At 44.7% G+C, this 22,486-nt stretch overlaps 1 protein-coding gene across 6 annotated transcripts in view; it reads left to right on the forward strand.

Annotated features, from left to right (window-relative positions):
• tdrd10.L (tudor domain containing 10 L homeolog) overlaps positions 1–20,550 on the forward strand; it is a 32,578-nt gene extending 12,028 nt beyond the window's left edge. For 2 of the 6 annotated variants that reach the window (XM_041573756.1, XM_041573753.1), the window contains 21 exons: positions 1,523–1,593; positions 1,856–2,006; positions 3,368–3,419; positions 4,342–4,391; positions 4,621–4,691; positions 4,767–4,917; positions 5,124–5,175; positions 7,033–7,088; positions 7,177–7,247; positions 7,351–7,516; positions 7,835–7,910; positions 8,853–8,908; positions 9,311–9,378; positions 10,756–10,894; positions 11,281–11,326; positions 18,413–18,473; positions 18,730–18,877; positions 18,959–19,107; positions 19,697–19,851; positions 19,950–20,017; positions 20,299–20,550. In XM_041573756.1, the coding sequence (XP_041429690.1) occupies positions 1,523–1,593; positions 1,856–2,006; positions 3,368–3,419; positions 4,342–4,391; positions 4,621–4,691; positions 4,767–4,917; positions 5,124–5,175; positions 7,033–7,088; positions 7,177–7,247; positions 7,351–7,516; positions 7,835–7,910; positions 8,853–8,908; positions 9,311–9,378; positions 10,756–10,894; positions 11,281–11,326; positions 18,413–18,473; positions 18,730–18,877; positions 18,959–19,107; positions 19,697–19,851; positions 19,950–20,017; positions 20,299–20,340 (1,899 nt within the window). In that variant the 3' untranslated portion in view covers positions 20,341–20,550. The remainder of the gene's footprint in view (positions 1–1,522; positions 1,594–1,855; positions 2,007–3,367; positions 3,420–4,341; positions 4,392–4,620; positions 4,692–4,766; positions 4,918–5,123; positions 5,176–7,032; positions 7,089–7,176; positions 7,248–7,350; positions 7,517–7,834; positions 7,911–8,852; positions 8,909–9,310; positions 9,379–10,755; positions 10,895–11,280; positions 11,327–18,412; positions 18,474–18,729; positions 18,878–18,958; positions 19,108–19,696; positions 19,852–19,949; positions 20,018–20,298) is intronic. The other 4 variants (XM_041573758.1, XM_041573757.1, XM_041573754.1 and 1 more) reach the window with 3 other exon arrangements.
• Positions 20,551–22,486: the final 1,936 nt, after the last annotated feature.

Genomic DNA, 22,486 nt, shown 5'->3' on the forward strand with positions numbered 1-22,486 from the left:
AGACTTCCCATCTCCTAATGCAGGGACCAGCGTGACATCCCAACCTGCCAATGTTACGTTTGAGGGCCTGGCACTTGAGACCCAGTTGTGGTCCCAGAGGGGATTCTCCCCGAAGGCAATAGATATTCTCCTACGGGCGCGTAAGGAGACCACCGCCAAGGCCTACTACAAGGTTTATAAACTGGTGTTTGGATATACAACAGAACTGGGAAGATCGTACACCACACAGACTTCCTTGCTTCGGGGTTCGGAAAGTGTTTGGCACTGAGCACACTAAAAGCACAGATATCAGCCTTGTCGGTACTATTCCAATTTAAATGGGCAGAACAACCTGATATTCAGCAATTTTTGCAAGGGGTCTTGAGAGTCAGACCTCCTTTTAGGTGCCCTACACCTTCATGGGACCGAACAATTGTCCTATCAGCTCTACAAAAAGAGCACTTTTAACCTCTTCATTCCTGTGTCTAAAATGGTTAACCATTAAGGTTGCCTTCCTTATTGCAATCACTTCAGCCAAAAGAGTGTCGGAGATAGCAGAATTATCTCATACTGAACCGTGGCTAGTCATCCATAAAAAGAAAGTAGTCCTTAGGACAGTTCCTGGTTTTCTTCCAAAAGTGGTGCCGGCTTTCCATATCAATCAGGACATTGTTCTTCCATCCTTTTGTCCAAATCCTGCTAATGACACTAATGACAAAGAGAAACAGCTAAACAAGCTGGATGTTGTACGAGTTGTTAAGATTTACAAGAAAAGAACATCTTAAATTAAGACAATCAGATGCACTCTTTGTCTCATTCTCCCCGACACACAAAGGCTTAGCCGTGTCCAAACGAACTATTGCCTGATGGCTAGTAGAGACAATCAATCAAAAAACAGAAACCAGTGGTAGTCCACTCTACAAGGGCACAGAGCACCTCCTGGGCTCTCCAAAATGTAGCTACTCCAGAGCAAATCTGCAGAGCAGCCACATGGGCTTCACCCAACACTTTTGTTAAGTTCTACCAGTTACACGTTTTTGCTTCTACACCGTAAAGTTTTACAAGCTGCAGTAGCAGTTTTAAAATCAGGCCTTGCAGTACCCACCCAAAATTTTATTGGACAGCTTTGGAACGTCCCATACGTCTGCACTGACAGGAGGGCCGACTAGAGAGAAAGGGATTTATACTTACGATAAATTCATTTCTAGTAGGCCCAAACTGTCAGTGCAGTAAGTCCCATCCAGGCTGATTTTAGTATGGGTGCAATGACTCTCTCCTCTCAGTCTCACTATCTCTAAATATTCCTACTATTGTCTCTTGACCTTCCTTCATATCTTGCTGTCTCCTCATCACCTCATCGAGCTTTACAAAAGAACTGGGGAACAGAGGTGGAGCCTATATATCCTGAGGGAGGGGCCAAGAGACCAATTCTTCTGTCCCGCCTCCAGAGGTGAACCTGGACATAACCCATACGTCTACACTGAGAGGAGGAATTTATCGTAAGTATAAATCCCTTTATAACACACTAACGTCTTAATTATAGGAGGAAATTCGTGCTCTCTTCAAAGACTTCCAGCCAATCAGCATCAAAAAACATCTGCGTGACATAAAATGGTGATGTACTTTATCCAATCGGCTTCTCTCTTGGTTTCATTAAAGGGGCACTATCACCCCAAGCCTTCTTTGTATAATCTCATCATTATAATATAATGTGCCACATTTACTGCTCTGGTCCCTCCCCAGTCCATCTGTGTGAGCGGCAAAATGGACGTAGGAGAAATAATATCCCTAATATTGGGAGATAAAGTGACAATACACAGAGCTGCAATTGGACAGCTGTACGTTAAGCCTAAATATCTGCTGCTTTGTTCCGCAGCTTTGCCTTTGTGGGGTTCCCGTCCCCCAAGGAAACACAACAGGCCATAGACAAGATGCAGAGGACAGTGGTCAAAGGACGAACCCTGTTACTGAAGCCGATTATCCCGCAGGACGAGGGCAGGAAAACCGACGTTCCCAACAAGCAGCGGGTGATGTGAATCCCAGCCTTCAGGCACATATATTGTCACATTGGAACACAGCGGCGTGAAGGGGGTTGTTCAACTTTAAATCAACTGTTAGTAGGATGTAGAGAGGGATATTCTGAGACAATTTGCAATTGGTTTTCATTTTTTATTATTTGTGGTTTTTGACTTATTTAGCTTTTTATTCAGCAGCTCTCCAGTTTGTGATTTCAGCCATCTGGTTGCTAGGGTCCATATTACCCTAGCAACCATGCATTGATATGAATAAGATACTGGTATATAAATAGGAGAGGTCTAAATTCAAAGATGAGTGATACAAAGTAACAATACATTTGTAGCCTTACAGAGTATTTTTTTTTTAGATGGGGTCAAAAGAAGAAAAAAATAATTCAAAAGGGGAAAAATGAAGGCCATCTGAAAAGGTGCTTAGAATTAGCCATTCCTTAAAGGGGTTGTTCACTTTTAAATTAACTGTTAGTATGATGTAGAGAGGGATATTCTGAGACAATTTGCAATTGGTCTTCATTTTATTTTATTTGTTACTTTTGAGTTATTTAGCTCTTTACTCAGCAGCTCTCCATTTTGCGATTTCAGCAGCTACCTGGTTGCTATGGTCCAAATTCCCCTAGCAACCATGCATTGATTTGAATAAGAGACTGGAATATAAATAGAAGAGGACTGAATAGAAAGATGAGTAATAAAAAGTAGCAATAACAATACATTTGTAACCTTACAGAGCATTTGTTTTTTTTAGATGGGGTCAGAGACCCCCATTTGAAAGCTGGAAAGAGTCAGAAGAAAGAAAATAATTCAAAAGCTATAAAAAAAAAAGAAGACCAATTGAAAAGTTGCTTAGAATAGGCCATTCTATAACATACTAAAAGTTAACTGAAAGGTGAACCACCCCTTTAAAGGAAACATCGTGGAAACTGAACCCTCCTTTGTATATTATGAAGGGGGCAGAGGAGGTATTGGGGCATTATATCAGTCTCTATATCCTACTAACAGTTAATTTAAAGGTGAACAACCCCTTTAATACACGGCCAGTAAAGACTACTGACTTGTTCTGGAGGGGTCCAAGTATAGGACGTGGGGCAGTGATGGGTTTCTATTGGCCAGGATTCAGAATGCCATTAGGCAAGAACTTGCATGACGGGTGCCATATTCCAGTGTATGGGTGCTCTGATTGGGCAGGGGTCCACTCTTATGTAACAAGCTTATCTCCGTGTCTTTGGGCAGCTTTAGACTTTCACATAGAAATTGTCAGGGGGCTGCATTGTGTGAACTTTCTGTGCTTCAGCCAATGGCGTGCCACATTGCTTTTACATGGAATACAGCGATTCATTGCGGTTTTGTTTCCGTTGCAGGCTGCAGAGGGCCGAGCCAAGAAAGAGAGTGACGAGCGGAACAGGGATGAAGGTGAGGAGAGACTTACAAGTGGTTCTACATAAATACACAGGGCAGAGAATCTTTTGATCATCAGTATAAAGGAGGCTTCCGGAATCTTCAATACACCCCCTGCCAGAAACTTTATTTCACTTTGAGCCCCAACAGGGGAGATGATGATAAAGGGCTGGTTCACCTTTAAATTAGGGATGCACTGAATCCAGGATTCAGCCTCGGGATTCAGCCTTTTTCAGCAGGATTCGGATTCGGCCGAATCCTTCTGCCAAGCTGATGCAAAGCATATGCAAATTAGGGGCGGGGAGAGATCGTGTGACTTTTTGTTACAAAACAAGGAAGTAAAAATGATTCCCCTTCCCACCCCTAATTTGCATATGCAAATTCAGATTGGTTATTCGGCCGAATCTTTCGCAAATGATTAGGGGGTTCTGCTGAATCCAAAATAGTGGATTTTGTGCATCCCTACTTTCAATTAGCTTATAGAATGCCTAATTCTAAGCAACTTTGCAATTGGTCTCATGGTTTTTGCACGATTTGCCTTCCTCTTCTGACTCTTTCCAGCTTTCAAATGGGGGTCACTGACCCCATCTAAAAAACAAATGTTCTATAAGGCTACAACTTTATAATTATTGCTACTTTCTATTACTCATCTTTCTATTCAGGCCTCTCCTGTTCATATTTCAGTCTCAATATATGGTTGCTGGGGTAATTTGGACCCTAGCAACCAGATGGCTGAAATTGCAAACTGGAGAGCTGCTGAATAAAAAGCTAAATAACTCAAAAACCACAAATAATAAAGAATGAAACACAAATGCAAATTGTCTCAGAATATCCCTCTCTACATCATACTGACAGTTAATTTAAAGGCAAACAACCCCTTTAAATAACTCGACTGGTTCATACCGTGTACCAATAATCTGTCTCTCTGTCTGTACAGAATCGGGGGAAGGGCTATATGTATGTAACCTCCCACAGGACATCACACAGGTAACCCACTTCCACAGGTGTAACTAACCTACAGTAGGTTAATATCTTACAGGTAATATCCATAACAGGGTGGGGCAAGTAGCCAGCCAATGAAACATCTTATTACACTATGATTTAGCTGGGGTTATCAGTCCCATTGGACTTATTCCACACACCATACACTTTGCCTGGGCACAGTAGGTGAGATGCCCATAGTAATGACAGTTTATTGATGCCACTGTCATTACAGGAGGAAATCCTCGCTCTCTTCAGGGAGTTCCACCCACTCGATGTCATTAAGCATCAGCGGGAACAGAGATGGTACTTTTTTATCATTTATTCTCTTCTCTGCACTGCTGGTTCTGATTTACTAATCTTACACTTTCTTCTCGGCAGCTACGCATTTGTGACCTTCCCGTCCCCACAGGAAACACAGCGGGCTCTAACCAAGGGCCCAAGGATCTTGTACAAAGGTCGGACCCTCTTCTTGAAGCCGAATTTGGCACCGGCCAACGGCAGGAAACCAGAGGCTGCCACCAAATCACAGGTGATGTTTAACTCCATATCAGCAAAGCCAATATCCAATGTCCGTAATTATAAACACGTCTCCTATGCACAGACTTCTGCTCAGTACTGAGCATGCCCAGTAACACCCACAGTCACAGCAGCACTCACTGAGCATGTGCAGTCCGTCCACTTGGAATTCAGCCTCAGTACTTTCCACTTGTCTCTCAACTTTGTATTTCATTACAGGCTGCAGAAACCAAGCCCATGATAGAGAATAGCCAGCGCTACAGGACTGAAGGCAAGGAGAACGTTTTCAGAAAATGTACTTACTGTATGCTCATAGAGATACGACTATAGGTATTCCTCTGTACTAAGCACAATTCAGCAGGAACAGTCCCCTAAGTTTGCTCATAGTCTGTACAGAGAGATCCCATAAAACTATGGCACATAGGTATTCCCTGTACTAAGCACAATTCAGCAGGAACAGCCCCCTAAGTTTGTTCATAGTCTGTACAGAGAGATCCCATAAATCTATGGCAGCATAGGTATTCCCTTTACTAAGCACAATTCAGCAGGAACAGTCCCTAAGTTTGCTCATAGTCTGTACAGAGAGATCCCATAAAACTATGGCAGCATAGGTATTCCCTGTACTAAGCACAATTCAGCAGGAACAGTCCCCTAAGTTTGCTCATAGTCTGTACAGAGAGATCCCATAAAACTATGGCAGCATAGGTATCCCCTGTACTAAGCACAATTCAGCAGGAACAGTCCCCTAAGTTTGATCATAGTCTGTACAGAGAGATCCCATAAAACTATGGCAGCATAGGTATTCCTCTGTACTAAGCACAATTCAGCAGGAACAGTCCCCTAAGTTTGCTCATAGTCTGTACAGAGAGATCCCATAAAACTATGGCAGCATAGGTATTCCCTGTACTAAGCACAATTCAGCAGGAACAGTCCCCTAAGTTTGCTCATAGTCTGTACAGAGAGATCCCATAAATCTATGGCAGCATAGGTATTCCCTGTACTAAGCACAATTCAGCAGGAACAGTCCCCTAAGTTTGCTCATAGTCTGTACAGAGAGATCCCATAAAACTATGGCAGCATAGGTATTCCCCTGTACTAAGCACAATTCAGCAGGAACAGTCCCTAAGTTTGCTCATAGTCTGTACAGAGAGATCCCATAAAACTATGGCAGCATAGGTATTCCCCTGTACTAAGCACAATTCAGCAGGAACAGTCCCCTAAGTTTGATCATAGTCTGTACAGAGAGATCCCATAAAACTATGGCAGCATAGGTATTCCTCTGTACTAAGCACAATTCAGCAGGAACAGTCCCCTAAGTTTGCTCATAGTCTGTACAGAGAGATCCCATAAAACTATGGCAGCATAGGTATTCCCTGTACTAAGCACAATTCAGCAGGAACAGTCCCCTAAGTTTGCTCATAGTCTGTACAGAGAGATCCCATAAAACTATGGCAGCATAGGTATTCCCTTTACTAAGCACAATTCAGCAGGAACAGTCCCTAAGTTTGCTCATAGTCTGTACAGAGAGATCCCATAAAACTATGGCAGCATAGGTATTCCCCTGTACTAAGCACAATTCAGCAGGAACAGTCCCCTAAATTTGCTCATAGTCTGTACAGAGAGATCCCATAAAACTATGGCAGCATAGGTATTCCCTGTACTAAGCACAATTCAGCAGGAACAGTCCCCTAAGTTTGCTCATAGTCTGTACAGAGAGATCCCATAAAACTATGGCAGCATAGGTATTCCCCTGTACTGAGCACAATTCAGCAGGAACAGCCCCTAAGTTTGCTCATAGTCTGTACAGAGAGATCCCATAAAACTATGGCAGCATAGGTATTCCCTGTACTAAGCACAATTCAGCAGGAACAGTCCCTAAGTTTGCTCATAGTCTGTACAGAGAGATCCCATAAAACTATGGCAGCATAGGTATTCCCTGTACTAAGCACAATTCAGCAGGAACAGTCCCTAAGTTTGCTCATAGTCTGTACAGAGAGATCCCATAAAACTATGACAGCATAGGTATTCCCTGTACTAAGCACAATTCAGCAGGAACAGGAGGATTATAACATGATGACTTGTTTATATAAGACATGTAGTAAGATTAACATGATGACTGTCTTTGTAGATACCAAGGCTACAGGACAGATTTACATTGGGAATCTCCCATATGACATTACAGAGGTATTTGAGTTCTAGTGACCCATATGGGGGAGGGGGCAGGTGTGTGGGTGCAGCAGTAATAACTGTGTTACAATTGTATCTGTATCAGAAGGAGCTGCAGGAGCTGCTGAGGGAATATGAGCCGGAGAACATTCGCAAAATGCAGAAGGATATCAAATGGTGTGTGACTCTCTCCCCCTGCCCTGTGTTACCCCCCCCGTGTTACCCCCCCCTGCCCCGTGCTATCCCCCCCACTCAATTCTAATTCTCCTTTGCTTTCAAGTTTTGCTTTTGTGAACCTGAGCTCCGCGGAGAAGATCCATTCTGCTGTCGGCAAGATCCATGGCGCCATACTGAAGGGGCGGAGACTTCTGTGCAAAGTAAATACCATCCCCGGCGAGGGAAACCGGAAACCAGACGAAGGTTCCCAAATTCTCCCGGAACTGCCGGTAAGTGAGCACTCGCACAAGGCAGCAGTGAGGCTAGGGATGCAGCCAATCAAGGATCCAGTTTGGGCAAATTGTGTAACTTCTCAGCCAATCACAGCTCTGTGTGTGGTCAGTGGAACAAAATCCCATGGCAGCACTGTTACTAATTCATTATGCAGGAAACCTGCTCTTTTCTGTGACCCACCTTCATTGCTCCTCCCCCTCCTCATGAGTTTACCCCCTCAGTCTAAATACCCCTCACTTGCCAAGAAATGGACCAATCGGCTAGGGCAATGGCATGAAGTAGCCTCACAGCGCCCCCTTGTGTTTATATTACAGGAGCTGGAGGAGGTCACTGATAAAGACCAGGCCAATCAGATCAGTGCAAATGGCACTGGGGATCAACTTGCCTTGGGTAAGTGACTTTATAGGAGAAAGAATAGGGTAAAGGGGGATTACACCTGATCATATGCCCCCCTACTCTGGTCCCTCTTGTTTGACTGGGTTTAAAGGGATTCTGTCATGATTTTTATGGCTTACTTTTTTTTCTATATATTTAAAATGTTATTCTTGAACCAACAAATGTATTTTTTAGCTGTAATATTGGCGTGAATGAGCCATCTCAGTGTATTGTGCCTGATACTATGCCAGGAGAAGGAGCCAGCGCTTCAGGATAGAACTTCCCTTCCCATTGTACAATACCATGACTTGGCTTGTGCTCCCTAGCTCCACCTAGTAGTAGACATGAGAATAGCACCAAGCAGGAAAAAGAAGGGTTTTTTTGCATTGGTGCTGTTCTCATGTTTACAACTAGGTGGTATCACTAGCAATGCAAACAAATCCTTCAGCAGAGTTGTCAGATAGTTGCTATCTGTTAACTGCCTATTGTTCTGTTGTTCTGTTGTTCTGCTGCTGGAGGAGAAGGAGAGGGGTGATATCACTAAAGCTTGCAGTAAAGAGTGACTAAATTAGAGCACAAGTCACATGACTGGGGGCACCTGGGAAACTGACAATATGTCTATTTCAAAATTAAATATAAAAAATGTGTTTGCTCTTTTGAGAAACAGATTTCAGTGCAGAATTCTGCTGAAGCAGCACTATTAACTGATGCATTTTTATAAAAAAAAAAATGTTTTCCCTTTAAAGAAAAATACAAGTGAAAACCATTTGGGTGGCACAGGAGCTTTTCTCTGCATTAAAGTACCTCCTGTGCCTTGTGTACCCCAGAGTTTGTGGATAAAAGGGGTGCTTGGTTTATACATGTTGTTATTAGGGCTGGGTGTGTGACTCTATAGGGCACATGATTGCAGGTAAACTGGCACACAGACCTGGGCACTGACTGTCATCTTGTCTTCAGCAGCTGCAACACAGAGGGAAGTGCGAGTGAGGAATCTGCCTGACCATGCAACTGAGGTACATTGTGGGGTGTTACTGGTCTGTCAGGGGCCCCCAAACATGAATGACCTCACATATACCAATGAGGGGCTTTGTATCAGCACCCACACATATAAAGGAACCTGCACCCTCTTCCAGTCACACCTGTGAAATTCACAAAGAGTGTGCCCCCTCGTTAGATATAAGGCTTCCATGATCACATAAAGGGCTACAGGCCTGTTATATAGGGGGTACAGCATATTTGTATCATACAGTCATGTGATACAAGTGACATCACTAAGATCCCATTATGACTGATGACATCACCCAGCACCATTTACATTCGTATACTTTAGTTTCTTAGTGTCCCTTCTGTTTCTATTCGCTGCTCAGATTTATTCCACTGAATGTTCTTTTGTCTCTCACTCTGTTTCTCTATAGGAGGAATTATGTTTCTCTGTGCCCTTTAATCCCCTGCGCTTGTACAAAGAGAAGCTCAGCGACTCCTGGTATGTTATGTGACTGCTGTACTTAATACCCCCTGTGCAGGGTAATGGATAATGTACCCCCTACTGTAAATGATAAGGATATTAGAAGTCACTGAGGGGTTGTTCTGTGACCATATAAAGGCACAAGGCTGCAGGCTGAGTTATACAGGGAACTCTGAGTATTACTCATGTATTATAAGGGATAATGTACCCCCTACTGTAAATGATAAGGATATTAGAAGTCACTGAGGGTTTATGTGACCATATAAAGACACAAGGCTGCAGGCTGAGTTATACAGGGAACTCTGAGTATCACTCATGTATTATAAGGGATAATGTACCCCCTACTGTAAATGATAAGGATATTAGAAGTCACTGAGGGGTTGTTCTGTGACCATATAAAGACACAAGGCTGCAGGCTGAGTTATACAGGGAACTCTGAGTATCACTCATGTATTATAAGGGATAATGTACCCCCTACTGTAAATGATAAGGATATTAGAAGTCACTGAGGGGTTGTTCTGTGACCATATAAAGACACAAGGCTGCAGGCTGAGTTATACAGGGAACTCTTGAGTATCACTCATGTATTATAAGGGATAATGTACCCCCTACTGTAAATGATAAGGATATTAGAAGTCACTGAGGGGTTGTTCTGTGACCATATAAAGACACAAGGCTGCAGGCTGAGTTATACAGGGAACTCGGAGTATCACTCATGTATTATAAGGGATAATGTACCCCCTACTGTAAATGATAAGGATATTAGAAGTCACTAAGGGTTTATGTGACCATATAAAGACACAAGGCTGCAGGCTGAGTTATACAGGGAACTCTGAGTATCACTCATGTATTATAAGGGATAATGTACCCCCTACTGTAAATGATAAGGATATCAGAAGTCACTGAGGGGTTGTTCTGTGACCATATAAAGGCACAAGGCTGCAGGCTGAGTTATACAGGGAACTCTGAGTATCACTCATGTATTATAAGGGATAATGTACCCCCTACTGTAAATGATAAGGATATTAGAAGTCACTGAGGGGTTGTTCTGTGACCATATAAAGACACAAGGCTGCAGGCTGAGTTATACAGGGAACTCTTGAGTATCACTCATGTATTATAAGGGATAATGTACCCCCTACTGTAAATGATAAGGATATTAGAAGTCACTGAGGGGTTGTTCTGTGACCATATAAAGGCACAAGGCTGCAGGCTGAGTTATACAGGGAATTCTGAGTATCACTCATGTATTATAAGGGATAATGTACCCCCTACTGTAAATGATAAGGATATTAGAAGTCACTGAGGGGTTGTTCTGTGACCATATAAAGGCACAAGGCTGCAGTGGCTGTGACTTATTGCAGTTCCAAATGGCTGTTAACTCTTCATCTCCAGGGCGGCAGTTGTGGAGTGTGGCTCCTCTCATGATGTTTCCCAGGTAGTGGAACAGTTAAACAGCAGGACAATTAAGGAGAGGCAGTTAAGTTTGGAGGCCGAGGAACAGGAGGCTGATAATCTGTTCAGCTCAATGCCGGTAAGACTTTTACAGACTTATAGTCAGATATACGGGGAAGGGGTGTTGGGATCTTGGGGAGACCCTCTTTAGTTTGAAGATATTGAACAGCAGTAGTAACAACATATTGGTTAAAGGGGAAGTAAAGTGTTATATGAATAGAAGGAATTAGTCTTTTGTGCTGCTTTATATGAAGAATAAAACCCAGCCAGCAGTTTGGGCCCCCTGGTGCACCCAAGACAAGACAAGTTTATGTTAGAGATTTTATTCATTCATCTGGGACTGGTTACTTGACCCCCTGTTTGACCCCCACATTATTTGGTTGGTTGACTTTCCATTACAAGTAGGCTCCTCACTGGCTATTCCATTCTATCTTGTGTCTGACGGGTGATTGTTTTGCTCTGCAGGAACTGGAGCCTGTGCCCCCACATGAATTAAATGGATGCACTAATGGTGAGTGGGGGTTATTATTTTATTCATAATGGGGTGTAACGTTATTTTCTCTAGTCGGCTCTACTGTCAGTGCAGACGTTGGGGTTTTGTCTTTATTCACCTGTGGAGGCAGTTCAGAGAATTGAGTTTTGGTACCTCCTGGTCCCTCCCACTGTATATATAGTTCCTCTCCGCCTGCTCACTTCAGTTCTTTGTCCTGCCTCGGAGGTGAAGGACAGTAGCGTAATGTTTTTATTTATTAATTTTTATTATTCATAATTTTCCCTTACCTTTTACAAGGGCTTGTGGCACGCAGAGCTGCCCTTTTTAAAAGAACAGTGTCTGCTGGCACACAAAGGGCCTCAGACAGGGGACATTGTCCTAAAGCTTACTCTGTAACGGAGTTAGGATGGTGAAGGGACTGAGAGCTTCCCTGAGTACTAAGGACACGTAGAACTGTCCTACTGAACCTTATTCCATAACGGAGTCAGGATAGTGAAGAGACTGAGAGCTTCCCTGAGTACTAAGGACACGTAGAGCTGTCCTACTGGAGCTTACTCCATAATGGAGTCAGGATGGTGAAGGGACTGAGAGCTTTCCTGAGCACTAAGGACACGTAGAACTGTCCTACTGAAGCTTAATCCATAACGGAGTCAGGATGGTGAAGGGACTGCGAGCTTCCCTGAGTACTAAGGACACGTAGAGCTGTCATACTAGCACCTAATCCACAATGGAGTACTCGGAGTGAAGATTAAGATACCCAGCTATAGGGCACGCATAGCTGTCCTACTACAACTGTCTCCATAAGGGAGACGGGACTTGGACACCCTGGCCGGTCACGGACACGGAGAGCTGTCCACTAGGCAAAATAAACATATGGACACATACATCACATGTGTACAATGCAGGCACAAGAAGCGGCAGAGTGGGAAAGGAGAGCCGGTTAGTCCAGGGACACAAGGCGGAAAATGGGCGCACGGGAAAAATACTACAATTGGGTTGCTAGGCAAAGCGTCAAACTCGGAACTCTGCGTGCACCAAAACCTCTTCGCACCAAAAGGCTAATAGGAGCGGTGCGTGATCACGTAGCGGACGCTCTGGAAAACGTGCATCACACTACCTCCATATTCAGCAGCGAGGTCAAGCAGTGCAGGCTCACAGCAGCGCCATCAGACAACTCTAAAAACCTACCAAAGCAGCAGCCTCAGCACAGGGCTCCGTGAGTACACGTGGTAAAAAAAATGGAGGAGACTGACTCACTAAAAGACATCAGAGAGTTAGCACAGTCAGCTAAATACCAAAAGAAACCTGACAAGCTACCTATATATAAGGTGTGCAGACATTCCCTATGGAAATCAGAACGGAATTATTTCTCTGATTGCAAACCTACTCCATAGGCAGCACTCAGACCAGAGCCACCTGTACTTTCACCATAGATTACTCAGACACAGCCTTTACTGGAGTTAGCTGGCCATAGACTCAAAGATCCGATTGTATGAATCCTCGATTCCTACGATTTCAGACCATGTGTGGAGAGTCTCGACATTTTTTATCCCATGGAGATCAGTCGTTTGGTTGATGGGACAGGTTAAAAGGTTGTCGGCTGCTGATAATATCTCTGCGTGTATTGCCGATTGTAGGATTTTCAGTGGGAGTGTCACCCGCTTTGCCGGACATAGCGTTCGTACGATTGCTGTCGGGGCAGAACATTGGCTCATCTGTTTTTTACTACTTTATTTGATCTGAAAAGTTAGTGGCAGGTCTGGAGATGGGGAAGGCCGAAAGTACGAGGATTCGAACAATCAGATCTTTGCATCTATGGCCAGCTTTAGCCTCATCACAAAAGACCCTGGGAGACTGATCCCATTGCCCAAACATCAGACCAGGTACCGGCCCAAATTGGGGAATTTCTCCAATGGGTCATAAAAACAGTACAGTCAGCCCCTCCAAAAAGAGGGCGCAAAACAACTCCAGATAAGGGAAAACGCAGGGCTACCACCACGCTCGCTCCTTCCTCAGGATACAGATAGTTCAGACCAACAGTAAGCCCAGTCAGACTCGGAAGAGGGAGGGCCTTCAGCAGCAACCCCTGAGGTGTCTAAAAGACTACTGAGGGAGATGATGCACTGTCAAGGGCAGACAGACTTCTAGGAGTCCAGAAAAAATCTAAACTAGTCTTTCCAATTTTTAACTACATCGCTTAAGCGATCGATTCACTTGTTAAAGGGTATTGAACCCGAAACATGTGTTTACCACTGCCTGGAATAAAAAGTTGTTTGCAGTAATACTGCTGGAGTTCCTCTTCCTTCTCCTATACTTGGATCTCAAGCGATCGACACAGAGTGGTCACAACCGGAACGCGGGAACATTCTCACACAGAGATTCTTCTAAACGTACCCGTACACGAGGAATACCAAAAGAAGCGGGACAAGGCCCCCAAAGTGGATTCTGCAGAAGCAGCATTTAAGGACTGATTAGACCGACGCATGGAGTCAGTGCTAAAATGGTCCTACACACAGGAATCAGCAATACGCCGCAATAGCCCGCACAGCCAGACATTGGGAGCAAGAGTTAGCCCGACATCCACTGTCATAGAGATAGCAACTACAAAATGATGTAGAAAAGCTATTCACCGCCTTAGCATTCCTAGTAGAGGCCGCAATGGGGGTCGCTAAATTGGCAGCCAAAACCACAGCAAATGTGGTGGTGGCACATAGAGCCCTCTGGCTCAGACATTGGACAGGAGACAACAGTGACAACAGACGCCAGTCTCAGGGGATAGGGAGCAGTGTACAATGGCCTTACTCTCCAAGGAACTTGGTCCAAGGAGGAAAGCATGCTTCAGCCCATCAATGTGCTGGAGCTACGAGTGATAGCCCTGGCACTGGAGAATTGTCAACCACATTGCAAGTTTGAGCAGTTTGAGTACAGTCCGACAATGCAACGGTGTTATGGTACGTCAACAAACAAGGAGGTACACGCAGCAAATCAGCCATGCAAGAGCCATTATGGATACTGACTTGGACAGAAAGTACGGTAACAAACATCTTCATAGTATTCATGCCAGGGCTGGAAAACTAAGAAGCAGACTACCTCAGCAGAACATCAATCGACCAGGGAGAATAGTCGCTAGACCCAGAGATCTTCCTACAACTAACCCGCAGATAGGGGACACCGGAGGTGGACATGTTGGCATCCAGACACAATGCAAAACTTCCAATATACTGCGCCAGAACAAGAGACCCGATGGCAACACTAGTGGACATACTAGTGTTACTGTGGGAGTTCAGGATGGTTTACGCATTTCCACCATTAGCCATTCTACCCAGAGTGATCAGGAAATCGAAACTGTCCAGCGCAACCACAATCCTCATAGCCTCAGACTGGCCAAACAGAGTATGGTACACAGACCTCATCAGGTTATCAACCGCCAGACCCTGGCAATTTCCACTCATACCCAATCTACTAACACAGGGCCCAATCAAACATCCCAACTTGGCTATGCTCCGACTGACTGTGTGGCTCTTGAGACCGAATATTGGACAAAGCAAAGATTCTTGCAGAGCGCAATAAACATCATTTTACAGGCCCGAAAGCAATCTACCATTGGATCAAACCAGTCTGGAGAACTTACCTTACCAGGTGTAGACACAGGAATATTGACTGGGAGAATGCACACACATCGGAGTTGGTAGAATTCCTGATGGAAGGGTTCCTGGAGGGACTGGGACTACGCACCCTAAAAAGGTGTCTGCACTGGCAACCCTGACACATATCAAATGGGCAGAGAACCCCACGGTTCAACAGTTCATCAGTGACCAGAGACAGACCCCCTCTTAGGGAGCCGCTGGCAACATGGAGCTTATCAGTCGTCCTGACAGGACTACAACAACCACCCTTTGAACCATTGTCGACATGTGAACTTAAGTGGTTATCCCTGAAAGTTCTTGACTGCAATCACATCAGCAAAATGAGTATCTGAGATTGCAGCTCTTTCCCTGGCTCACATTACACCACGATAGAGCGATACTCAGAACCGCACCCGGGTTCCTTCCTAAGGTGGTGACAGAACGTCACATGAACCAGGATATCATTGTACCATTCTTCTGCCCAGACCCATCCAACGAGAAGGAGAAGAAAACTACGTAAGCAGATGTGGTCCTGGCTCTTTGGGTTTACCTTGAAAGATCGAAGGAATACAGACAGACTCTCAAATTGTTTCCTATTCTGCAACACACAAAGCAAAAGCTGTGTCATAAAGGACTATAGCCTTTGGCTAGTTGTCACTATAAACAAAGTCTATGATACTAGTGGTACACGCAGACCATCCGCTTGGCACAAATCTGCCAAGCGGATACTTGGGTTTCTCCCAATACATTCATTAAGTTTTCTAAGTTGAACGTTTATGCTTCCCAATCGGAAAATTGAAGTTACCCACCCAAGAAAGGGACATCTTTTGGACGTCTCCTAACATCTGCACTGACCGGAGGGCCGACTAGAGAAAAAGGGATTTTATACTCACCAGAAAATCCCTTTCTAGTAGCCCCGAACTGTCAGTGCAGTAAGTCCCACCCAGGCTGATTTTATGGGCCACGGGACCTCTTTCTTGCTATACTTTCTATCGATGTCTCTTGGCCTTCCTTCTATCTGTACTGTCTCCAACCACTGAGCTTGACAATGGAACTGATCAGAGAAGGTGGAGACGAACTATACAGTATATATAGTGGGAGGGACCAGGAGGTACCAGAAACTCAATTTTCTGTCCTGCCTCCAGATGTGAATGAAGACAAAAACCCCTAACGTCTGCACTGACAGTTCGGGCCTACTAGGAAGGGGTTTTCCGATGAGTATATAATCCCTTTATTGCCAGGGAGGCCCCTTACTGTAGTATTATTGTATATTTCCCAGGTATGAGTACCAGGAAATACACTCCCCCATGCAAAGGAAGCCGAGACAGTCAACCGAGTACCAGGAAATACACTCCCCCGAGCAGAGGAAGTAGAGACAGTCACACGAGTACCAGGAAATACACTCCCCCTTGCAAAGGAAGTAGAGACAGTCACACGAGTACCAGGAAATACATTCCCCCGTGCAAAGGAAGCCGAGACAGTCACACGAGTACCAGGAAATACACTCCCCCTTGCAAAGGAAGTAGAGACAGTCACACGAGTACCAGGAAATACACTGCCCTGTGCAAAGGAAGTAGAGACAGTCACACGAGTACCAGGAAATACACTCCCCCTTGCAAAGGAAGTACAGAGAGTCACATGAGTACCTGTCCTGCCTCCAGAGGTGAATGAAGACAAAACCCCTAACGTCTGCACTGACAGTTCGGGCCTACTAGGAAGGGGTTTTCTGATGAGTATATAATCCCTTTATTGCCAGGGAGGCCCCTTACTGTAGTATTATTGTATATTTCCCAGGTATGAGTACCAGGAAATACACTCCCCCATGCAAAGGAAGCCGAGACAGTCAACCGAGTACCAGGAAATACACTCCCCCGAGCAGAGGAAGTAGAGACAGTCACACGAGTACCAGGAAATACACTCCCCCGTGCAAAGGAAGTAGAGACAGTCACACGAGTACCAGGAAATACACTCCCTCATGAAATGAAGTAGAGACACACAGAAGTATCAGGAAATACACTCCCCCATGCAAAGGAAGTAGAGACAGTCACACGAGTACCAGGAAATACACTCCCTCATGAAATGAAGTAGAGACACACAGAAGTATCAGGAAATACACTCCCCCGTGCAAAGGAAGTAGAGACAGTCATATGAGTACCAGGAAATACACTCCCCCATGCAAAGGAAACCGAGACAGTCACATGAGTACCAGGAAATACACTCCCCCGTGAAAAGGAAGTAGAGACAGTCACACGAGTAGCAGGAAATACACTCCCCCGTGCAAAGGAAGTAGAGACAGTCACACGAGTACCAGGAAATACACTCCCCTGTGCAAAGGAAGTAGAGACAGTCACACGAGTACCAGGAAATACACTCCCTCATGAAATTAAGTAGAGACACACAGAAGTATCAGGAAATACACTCCCCCATGCAAAGGAAGTAGAGACAGTCACACGAGTACCAGGAAATACACTCCCTCATGAAATGAAGTAGAGACACACAGAAGTATCAGGAAATACACTCCCCCATGCAAAGGAAGTAGAGACAGTCATACTAGTACCAGGAAATACACTCCCTCATGAAATGAAGTAGAGCCACACACAGAAGTATCAGGAAATACACTCCCCCGTGCAAAGGAAGTACAGAGAGTCACATGAGTACCTGTCCTGCCTCCAGAGGTGAATGAAGACAAAAACCCCTAACGTCTGCACTGACAGTTCGGGCCTACTAGGAAGGGGTTTTCCGATGAGTATATAATCCCTTTATTGCCAGGGAGGCCCCTTACTGTAGTATTATTGTATATTTCCCAGTTATGAGTACCAGGAAATACACTCCCCCATGCAAAGAAAGCCGAGACAGTCACACGAGTACCAGGAAATACACTCCCCCATGCAAAGGAAGTAGAGACAGTCACATGAGTACCAGGAAATACACTCCCCCATGCAAAGGAAGTAGAGACAGTCACATGAGTACCAGGAAATACACTCCCCCATGCAAAGGAAGCCGAGACAGTCACACGAGTACCAGGAAATACACTCCCCCATGCAAAGGAAGTAGAGACAGTCACATGAGTACCAGGAAATACACTCCCCCGTGCAAAGGAAGTAGAGACAGTCACACGAGTACCAGGAAATACACTCCCCCGTGCAAAGGAAGTAGAGACAGTCACACGAGTACCAGGAAATACACTCCCCCATGCAAAGGAAGTAGATACAGTCACACGAGTACCAGGAAATACACTCCCCCATGCAAAGGAAGTACAGAGAGTCACACGAGTACCAGGAAATACGTCCCCCACATACATTGTTTCTGTTATGAGTAAGGTTGTGTTATGTTTTCTGTGTCCATTGATGTCCAACACGAATTAAGTGAAGTCTTTGGCAGATCTTTGAATATAGAATTGTACTGCTGTGGGAAATGCTCTAGTTAATGACCTTTACCTGCACCTAATCCTGTTCTTCTCTGTGTTGTGCTGGGACAGGGCCCCCTCCCGATGTCTCCAGTACCCAGAAGTCTGTCTATGCTGTGCCAGTAGAGATGAGGTAACTGAAGGTTCCTCCCCAACAAACATGTGGGAATAAAAAGACATAAATTGGCAAATATACACTGAGTTGGGGGCCATGGACATTGTTACATAAAGTTCTATGTACGATAGCCGTTTCTGTCTTTGTTCTCTGCACTGCTGGTCCTGACTGCAGAAACAATGTAGATGAGAGATGATACTGAGATACTGCACTATGTTTTGTGCAACATGAATGGTAATGGCCGTTTGGGTTACTCTGTGCTGTGTGTTGGCAGGTGCATGCTCCTCTCCCATATGCTGAAGGACTGCTTCCAGAAGCTCAGCTGGCTGGCGGCCATCATGAAAGTGAGCGGAGAGGTGGATCTTCTGGTGACTAACGTGATACCCCAGACTCCCTACTTCTGGGCCGTTCTCCTGACAAAGGTGAGAGACCCCAGTTCTTCCTGCCATGTGACGCCCAATCTTGATTTACAGAATAACCTCTCGCTTCCCCTTTATTTTTAGGAGATATGTATCAACATGGCCAGTCTGTCCCGGGATTTGGCAGAGGTGGAGCCCCGGCTTCCTTTCCTGACCGAGGAGGCGGTGCATAGAGGGAGGCGGTGCTTAGCTCAGATACCCCCTAGTAATGGGGAGGAAGCAGTGTGGAACAGGTCGGAATAACGAGGGAAACATCATTACTAACCAATTTGCCTGTATTAAAGGGGATATAAACCCAGAGCCTTCTGCTACATTGTATTTGCTTTCCTTACGTTAGAGTCCTGCAGCGGGTCAGGTACCTGTGGGTTACCGGCAAAAAAGCAGGCACCCTGCGGGATGAGGGGAGGAGTTTCAGGTGCGGGTATACCCGCAGGTCTCATGTAAATTTCTTATCTAATATTGTCTATATTATACTCCTTTTAAAGTTTTACAAAACTAGTGTCTGTCCCTGCCCGGTTTTGATGACGTCACGTCCGGTTCCATTACTTCCCGTTTGATGGTGGTCGGCGAATTGTTGATAAGGGTCAGGTAGCGGAAGTGGTTAAATATGTGGGTTGCGGTCCGGGTCTTAGAAATTGGTTCCCCGCAGGACCTTACGCAGCATTTGGGTTTACATCCCCTTTAATTGCCAATACCCAGGTAAAATCCCTATGAGTGCAGCCCCTGCTCAGTATTAAGCACAGGAGCTCCCTCTAGTGGCCGAGGGCAGAGGCACAAACATGGCAGCTGCTTATTGAACCCCATTATTTCCCTTTGCTGAAGGGCCTGGGTTTATGATGTCATATTCGATCTCGCCGTCGTCTTCATGTTGGATTACGGCCTGACTGCCAACGTCCCTGTCCGTTCCCTGCGGCCATTGGATGACGCCCATTTCTGGGTCACTCCCCCGCTGGCCCAGCCTTTTTTTCTACAGGAAGGTACCGGACTTTCTGCATCTCATGCACTTGTTATTGTCCCGGTATTAAGGGGGCAAGCGGAAAGGAAGGGGTTAAAGTGGTTTTATTGTCATTGACAGGCCACGCCTCCCCCGAGATGCTCAGAAGCGTCGTCCGAGGGCAAATCACTGGATTCTGCAGTATTGAGGTAACAGTTAATACATTCTGGGGCTCCTGGTATTATTGAGTATATAGAGTATATAACTAGTGGGGAGCACATGACAGCCAGAGAAGCCTGCTGATTGGATGCAGTGGAAGTAATAGTAACATGCAGTCACTAGGAGCAAGTTCATTATAGGCCCAGGAAGTTTATTTTACCAATATATATTGATATGTATCATTATTTAGGGTTCTTTCCATTCCTGCCTCTCTAGTTACCCCCTGGTCCTGTCTCTGCCCTTTAATCTGTCTCTCTTCTTCCCTCCTCAGCGCCAAATCCTCATGTTCTCCAGACGCACCAATGAGGAGTGAGTGTGGAAGCCCCGCCCCCTGTTCCAGCGGCTTCTGTCCTTACCGTTTATAGCCGGGTGCATTGATTTCAGTTCACATTTCTAGTATTTCGTTGCAAAATGATAATTAATTAAAATATATGGGGAAATGGCTGGTGGCAGCTGATTGGCTGAGCCGCCCTGAGACGTTTGTTTAGTTCCATGTGTTTCATTATATCAATTTCCCTCTGCACTTTCAGCCTCTGTTTTTATTTCCTCCACTAGATGGTGCTGCTGAGCAAGTCCCATGTATTGTCCTCATCACTTACATTGTTTATAATAGGGATATTTACCCTTACATTACAATTTACATTATTTATAATAGGGTTATTAACCCTTACATTACAACTTACATTATTTATAATAGGGTTATTAACCCTTACATTACAACTTACATTATTTATAATATGATTATTAACCCTTACACTACCATTTACATTATTTATAATAGGATTGTTAACTCTTACACTACAACGTACATTATAAATAATAGGATTATTAACCCTTACATTGCAATTTGCATTAGAAATAGGATTATTCGCCTGTACATTTACATTTACATTATTTATAGTAGGATTATTAACCCTTACATTATAAATGGGATTATTAACCCTTACACTACCATTTACATTATTTACAATAGGATAGTTAACCCTTACATTACCATTTACATTATGTATAATAGGATTATTAACCCTTACATTATTAATCCTTTCAGTAGCCAAGCTGCAGGAAATTGCACAATTCTTAGAAAGCACCCGCCATTCCCATTCAGCTCCTCGTGTTTATCAGTGCACCCCATTTATAAATATGTTGGGCGCCTCCCCAGTGATTTAGTGTTTTAGTCTTTACTTCTCCTTTAACGCTGATCTTCCACCTAGGGACAATGTGACATTTATTACAACTAATTGCTGTGTGGGTGGTTCCTTGGCGTCGGGGTGCCCCCTGCCCAACACCCAATGCCTGGAGACCCTAATTAAGTTTTTTATTCACCATTCCTGCAGGATCACATTTTATAGTCGCGTCATTGGCCGCTGAGAAGATTTATGTTGGGCCCTTTGGACAAAATGACAAATATTTCCCTGCGCTGATAAAGCCTCACATTTGTGCCTCTGTCGCAGCTCAGTTATTAATGGGACTTTCATAGATCCCAGCGCCAGGCATTGGGGCTCCTCCTGATTAGCAAATAGAATTGCCCCCCATAAACACTATGTGCCCCCCCACCCCTGTACCCAGACATATAACCCTGTACAGCTCATAGGGGCCATGTATGAAATCGACCAATCAGATACATTCCAAGAATGGAAAAAAAAAACACAAGAAGGTTCTGCTAAGAAAGATTTTCAAATTCATCCTCCTCCTCTCCGGCTCCATCCGTCTTCCCTCTCCTTACCAGCGGCACTTGCCATTCATTTCCTATGAGACTGGGCCCTGGATGTGCGGCTCTGTAGTTGGTCCAATCAAGCCCAGTCTGACACTGAACGGAGCCCCAGATCCTAGAATCTTTCCATCTCTAGTCATGAACATGTTTTCCCTTACCCAGAACACAATGAACTCATTTGGGCTTTCAGTACCAGCATACGACATGTGTAGCACATAAATACCAGCTGAGCAGTAATTGTTGCACAGCTCAAGGCTCCATTGTGATATCAGTTGCACAGCTCAAGACTCCATTGTGATATCAGTTGCACAGCTCAAGGCTCCATTGTGATATCAATAGACGTGATTTATGCTACAGATGATTCGCTATTGGCCACTCTACTCAAAGGGAGACTTTGTACTATGTTGATGTTATTATGTTACTATGTACTATGCTTGTGAAGGGCAGAGACAATGTTGAAAACCCTCTTGTGCCCAATTCACTGGACACAAGTCATCTGGGGCTTCAACCCAACCTGCCAGTGGAACCCTAAAATTTTTCCACTGGGGTTTACTCCCATGGGTACCTGACCTGATTCAGGATTCTACGTCAGGGTCCACAGTTGTGCCCAATCCATGAGAGCAAGGAGCAGGTTTGAATGAGCGTAAGCTCTGTGGTTAAGAGCACACTCTGCTTTGCATCTATTCTAGCGTTTTGCACTTGTGTTTGGAAATGTGCTTCATAAATTTAGCCGTGTTAGTGCCAAGTC

This window comes from Xenopus laevis, chromosome 8L, assembly GCF_017654675.1.
Source record: "Xenopus laevis strain J_2021 chromosome 8L, Xenopus_laevis_v10.1, whole genome shotgun sequence".
In the NCBI taxonomy this organism is placed as follows: domain Eukaryota; kingdom Metazoa; phylum Chordata; class Amphibia; order Anura; family Pipidae; genus Xenopus; species Xenopus laevis.